We start from the raw sequence: 6,000 nt of genomic DNA on the forward strand, positions 1-6,000 counted from the left end.
TAATCAAGTTAATGGCTTTTCTTCGGCTGCTCAGTATTATCCCTATATGCCCCCAAACCTTTCAAAGTAATTCTGACATGGATTAGGACCACTCAAGCCAATCGTCCCTCATTACTACAGCAAATGGTTTTGATTTGGGGGCAGTAAATCTGGATGGTGTGGATCAGATGTTCTTACCATGAATGAAGTGATAACCTTGTGAGTGGTGTCAGGACTCGGGATCCGGAGACTTCGCCGGCGAAAGCTCCAGTGCACACGAGCAGCTGCAGAATTCCCAGAAAGCCCCGCATGTGGCAGAGAAGAGAAATCTCTGGGGTTTAGCAATCCCTGTGTTTTAAAGCTTGTGTTGATGTCTCTGTCTTGTGAAGCATCCAGAATCAGGCACATTTCTATGCAAGTGCTGAAATGAAGGCTGATTAATTCTTAATGCCCAGCAACAGAGGCATGCTTCTGAGCACGTTATGCCTTTCACATCCCAAAAACACATACCTGTAGTCCAAACCACGCTTTCCCATGCAAAGCTTGTGCCCGAGTAGCAGTGTCCTGAGGAAGCTCATGGTACTTCTCTCACACCTACAGCGATTTCTCCGCTGGCACCGCAGCTCACTCTTCTCTCTCCCTGATCTGGCTCAGCCCCTGGTGTCTGTGGCCATAATTCTCATCCCCTGTATCGACATAAAGCAGGATTAAATCAGCTAAATCATGCTGATGTAAAACACACAAGAGGAAGAGGCCCTGTGTATTTTGCTGGCTCCCTTGTGCTATTCCACTTGCCTTTGACATTTGGCACACATGGAAATGTTCATATATAGCAAATCTCTAATGTTCCCCTCTTATAAAATAACCGTTTGGAAGACGGCTTGTTTAAAGACAAGCATACATATACTGGATTGATAAATGCTACTGAGCTTTGACTTGTGAACTGGGCCCTCCTTATCCAAACTGTTCATCTACAAAGCAAATCAAGGAACCAAGGAGGAACAATCAATCTATTTCAATAACCAAATGAAAAGCAAAACCTACAATGACGCTTCACTCTATCCAATGATTTATCTAATCTAAACATTTCAAATAATTTTTATTTAATAAATTAAAAAACCTAGAAAATTAATCAGCTTTGAAATGAAACCACCAGTGAAAAGTCAAAAGAATTTGTTTTAAAAAGACAAAAAAAGATTTTTTTTCTGCATTTCCTCCTGTCTTTGCAGATGAAGGTATTCATTACATGAAAACTAAATTCAAGAATATTTTCTTTTTCTTCCTTTTTTTTTTAATTTTGCCAAAATAAATGCGTCTTGCTCCAGCTGACGTCCAAAGATATATAAATAGAACATGCTACATAAAATATCTTAGCGAGAAGCAGATTGGCCTTCTAATGTTAGCAGACTTCATTTTGTTGGTATTACCATGGCACATGATATCATCTCGCCATCAGCATCCATTACCATTAAGGATACAGCTTTTACTGACAGCTACTGTATATTAGGGGCAGGAGAACTCTCACAACTGTTCTGTCACTGACTACCTTTTAAACAGGGTCATAAGATAATTCAGGTTGGAAGAGTCCTCAGGAGGTCTCCCAGTCCAATCTCCTGCTCAAAGTGTAATGAGGCTCTCGAAGGTATTGCCCAGTCAGTAAATTAACCCTCCTTCAGTTACCCTACATATATTTCATTATTGATAAGCAGTGCTGAAGTTACATTCAGAAATAGCTGTGACCACCATATGGTATTTATCAGCAAGAATTATTTCTGAAAGGCTATCACAGCGTATGGGGGTCTCATAGGCTTCCCTGGCAACAAAGGTCTTTAGCAAAAAAATTCAGTAACTTGTTTCTCTTCATAAATTTCCAGCTGTCCTGCGGCTTTTTTTTGTTTGTGCTGAGACAAAATGAAGTTTGCCTGGCTTTGTCCTTTCCTTTCCAGAGCTTTCCCCTTCTGCTTTTGAAGCTCTAGGCCACAGAACACCTCTTGCGTGGGACTCTGCCACAGCTTTGTGATAAACACATCAAAAAACTGCATATTCATAGCAAGTGGCCATCTCCCAAGCAGTCAATTCAATAACCATATCTTAACAAGCTAGCATGGGGAAGTGAATAGCAGCCTGTGTGACATGAAGCTGAAAAGTGATGATGCAGCGTGGTGGTCTAATCAAGGAGACATCAGCTGTGCATTGCTCACCACCCAGTGCCTTAGGATGCCCACAGCCTCACAGCCATGGGTGATCCGCTACGTGGCTGTGAACACCGAGATAAGCAGCTATACGCATGAGCAGTCCCACGGCGGGGGGGGGGGGGGGGTCTGCTCTTTGAAACATCGGAGAGGTTCATAGCCTAGATCCATCTGTGGTGGAAGCAACAGGCAAGGACTTACCAGAAGAGCCTGAAGCAGCGATATGAGACCTTCACGTTCAAACTGGTTTTTTAAAGCCCACTCCATACCATTATGCAAAACACACAGTAGGGTCAGTAACAGAAAACCTCTTTTTCCGCTGTCGCAGCAGCACTGTTTCTAAAAATGCTGCTCAGTCCTTTTTCTTTTCGGGATCACCAGTTACAATTATCTCAGTCTATCATCATCACCAAATACTGCATTAAACAGACTCGGAGATGATGGGGGACAGAACTTTTCAGATTTTTTTTTCCAGATCAGCCAGTTGGTTTTCCAAATTAATTTAACTGTTCAGCCATTAATTACTAAAGAAGCAGTTGATTTTGATGGGACCCAACTGCAGAGCCTTCTGGCAACTCTTGTTATCAGTTCTGTGCTACTGCTAAGGGGGCTACCTATATTGTAAACTTAGGCAGTGATCTGTCGGCTGATAAACCAGGGGACAGCACTTGAATGGTAGATTTTCTTTGGATCAATAGAATCCACCCAAAAAGATGACATAAAGGCCATTTTTTTCATATTTAGAAATTAGAAGCAACATAAACACAGAAATAAAGTGAGCTTATATATCTGATCATGGTAAAAAACCCAGCTCTCCAGATTTGAATCAGTGGGGTAACTTTTTTTACATACTGGCTCAAGAGGAAGTGTTTTGTCCAACACAAATACAGGCAATATGGGCTATTTTCAGTAGTTTTTTGAAGTTCAAGTCACTGGTTGACCAAACCAAATCCAATGAATGAATAATAGTTATTAAACAGAAACAAGAATTGGAACAAAATGTGTAGTGGATTGCTATGGTGTGCTATGGGTAAGGTTACTGTAATAAGTAACTATTGCAGAACGAAAAAAAGCCCTGTTATGATGATTTTAACTTAAGAATGAGGTTTAGATATGTGACTGCATTTTAACAAGTTACAGGGTTTTTTTCTCCCCAATCCCTTTGCATAAAATTTTTCTTTAAGAAATAAAATTAATTTGAAGGATATCATAAATGAAAATGTCTCCATAGATCCAGACATACTTGCAACAGGAATGGAAAGAATATGGACTGGAAAACAGGAGAATAAGTTCAGAAATTTCACATATCAGAGACCAGGCAATACCATCCATTTGCCTATGGTAGTGAATTTCTTTCACAAATGTCCTGTTCAACCCTAGGATCAGAGTTAACTTAGACTATCTTGGTCCCCAGCTTCCCAGAGCAGACAAGGAAAACAAAAGACAGCTTCTGAGAATAAAAATTCCATTAAAAATTTGCAGCCTCTCTGAGACAAGAGGAACAAGGGTCACATAGTCTAACACAGTACAGAGAAAAACCAAGATCTCAAATATATCTGTAACACCATCTAAAGATGAAATGACCTTCCCAATCCAATACAATTTAATAGACCAACATGTTTCATGCCACCTTGTTTTAGGGTTGGAGTCATGTGGTCTGTCACCTGCACTAGATTATTTCTACTGGAAAAAATGTTTTTAAAATCATAGGAACCGTATATTTAGCCATCAAGGACAGAGGAAAATTTCCTAGCCGGTCATGCATCCCCTAGAGAGAATCCCTGAGCCAAACTTGCTTTTATTATTATAGTAGGACCTCTTACATCAGCATGGAGGTGGAGAGAGAAAAAAAGAGGAAGGATTGTTTTAACATTTTCCCTCTGGCATTGTCGTTCTTCTGCAAAGGCATGAGTCCAAGCAAGGTACGCACAGCAGTAGCATCCACTCACAGTACAACCGTCGCTGAATGCAAAATCATCATCATTCTCAGCAGTGTAATGGCACTTCCTTAGAAATGACGAGTAAGCAGGTCGCTAAAACATCCTGTAACATGCAGTATCTAACTGGGAAATGGGCTTTGACCTGCTGTTTTCCGTTTCTAAATATTCTGCGATTTGAAAGTTCAGCCTCAAGCACACATTCATCTATGGCAGTTCAGCTGTCACTCGTAATACAAATCAAAAGATGATGGATGGCAGAATCTGCCCAGAAGTTCAATTCCTGCTAGGGTCATTCTGTCCGTAGTGACCACTTTTCCCCACTAACTACATCGCTTCATTGGCTTACCTCACCGTAAGCATTTTTTACACACAAAAGTACATACGTAGATGTGTATAAAATGTTCATCTACCAACTATAAAATTCCTCTGGTCTAAATCTTTTCAACTGGCGGATTTGTTTATGCACCCTGTGCCTTCTGACATTATCACATTTCCCACTGCCACATGAAAACAGAAAAAAAAAATCAGAGCATCTTTACATTCATCCTGTACTGTACTGCTTGTGTTTCTGTAGATGAAGCTACAAAGCCCGTACATAGAAGAAGAGCTGGATGAATATTTTAAAATATATTTGTGACAATATACTGATTAATTTCTCACTGAATAGATTTCAGTTGCACTCTTGTGCAGCCTCTATACACTTATTTCATGCAAACATGCTGGTAGAAAAGTTTACTGGCAGGAATGTCTGTAGAAATAGTACATTTTACAAAAATATTTACAGTAAGCAAATTTTCTATATATAAGTACAAGTATTCACATAAACTTGACTCCTCCAGCAAGAGAAACAGAAATGTGACTGAACATATATCCAGTCAAAATAGCTCATGTTTAACTAGCAATAGCAAAGACTAGCGATAACGTGTTCACAACCAAACTAGGGATAATGAATTATTACTAACGTGATTAAACAAATAATTGCTGAATTACTATTACAGTCTGCAGAGATACTAACTCACAAGTTATTTTCAAGCAGAAAGGAAGCTGTCACATGAAATGGGTCATTACGTGAAATTCATCCAGCTCTGCCGTGTATATTAAATGTCCAGCACTGTGTGTGTAATTTTCTGAAGAGTCCAAAGAACAAAATCTGGAGGGGCTAATGTACTTCTCTACCAATAAATGGTGCTTCAGCAGTAGCTCGTCTATGCAAAGCCCTATCCATAGAATGGTTTTTGTTTTCCTTCCATGGTAGCTCAAGTGTGTCTCTGTATTCTCTTGACGTAAATTATATTGCGATTATTTCAATCCTTCCAGTTGACAACTGACTTGATCTCGAACATATTCACCTCCATTGGCTCAGTAACGCTGGCCTTGTTATTGATCCTCTTCTTGGCAGTTGTGGTTTCAGTCATCGCTGCCAATAAACGGGCGACTCAAGGGACCTACAGCCCCAGCCGGCAGGAGAAGGAGGGATCCCGGGTAGAGATGTGGAACATGGTGCAGCCACCACCGATGGAAAGATTGATTTAGAAGAAAGCGCTCCTCCATCCTAGAAGATGGCCGAAAGGGGACAGTGTACATATGTTAGATATATTAATTTTCATTCTGGTACCAGGAATACTCATTATAAAGATTACAATGACTTTGGGCTTTCAATATTTTCAGTATTTTCCTTTTAAGTTCAACAACATTAAAATTCTCTTAGCATTTAAGTGAACCCATGTCATTTATCATTGTTTTGGACCAATCTGTCCAAGGGTAATTTTTATTTGCACTGGAAACTCCAGCCTAGATAATCAGCAGTAGGCATTACAGACAGTAATGGTTCTTGGGATACATGTAAGTGCCTGTCTCGGATGCAATACAAATAATAGCTTCTTGTTTGT

The 6,000-nt window shown here is 40.0% G+C and overlaps 1 protein-coding gene across 1 annotated transcript in view; it reads left to right on the forward strand.

The window, feature by feature from the left end:
• The window catches only part of CRB1 (crumbs cell polarity complex component 1), a 112,180-nt gene extending 106,536 nt beyond the window's left edge, over positions 1–5,644 (forward strand). Inside the window, exon 16 of the mRNA XM_050900991.1 lies at positions 5,429–5,644. Coding sequence (XP_050756948.1) covers positions 5,429–5,644 — 216 coding nt within the window. The remainder of the gene's footprint in view (positions 1–5,428) is intronic.
• The last annotated feature ends 356 nt before the right edge of the window (positions 5,645–6,000 follow it).

Source organism: Gymnogyps californianus, chromosome 8, assembly GCF_018139145.2.
Source record: "Gymnogyps californianus isolate 813 chromosome 8, ASM1813914v2, whole genome shotgun sequence".
NCBI classification, from domain to species: Eukaryota; Metazoa; Chordata; class Aves; order Accipitriformes; family Cathartidae; genus Gymnogyps; species Gymnogyps californianus.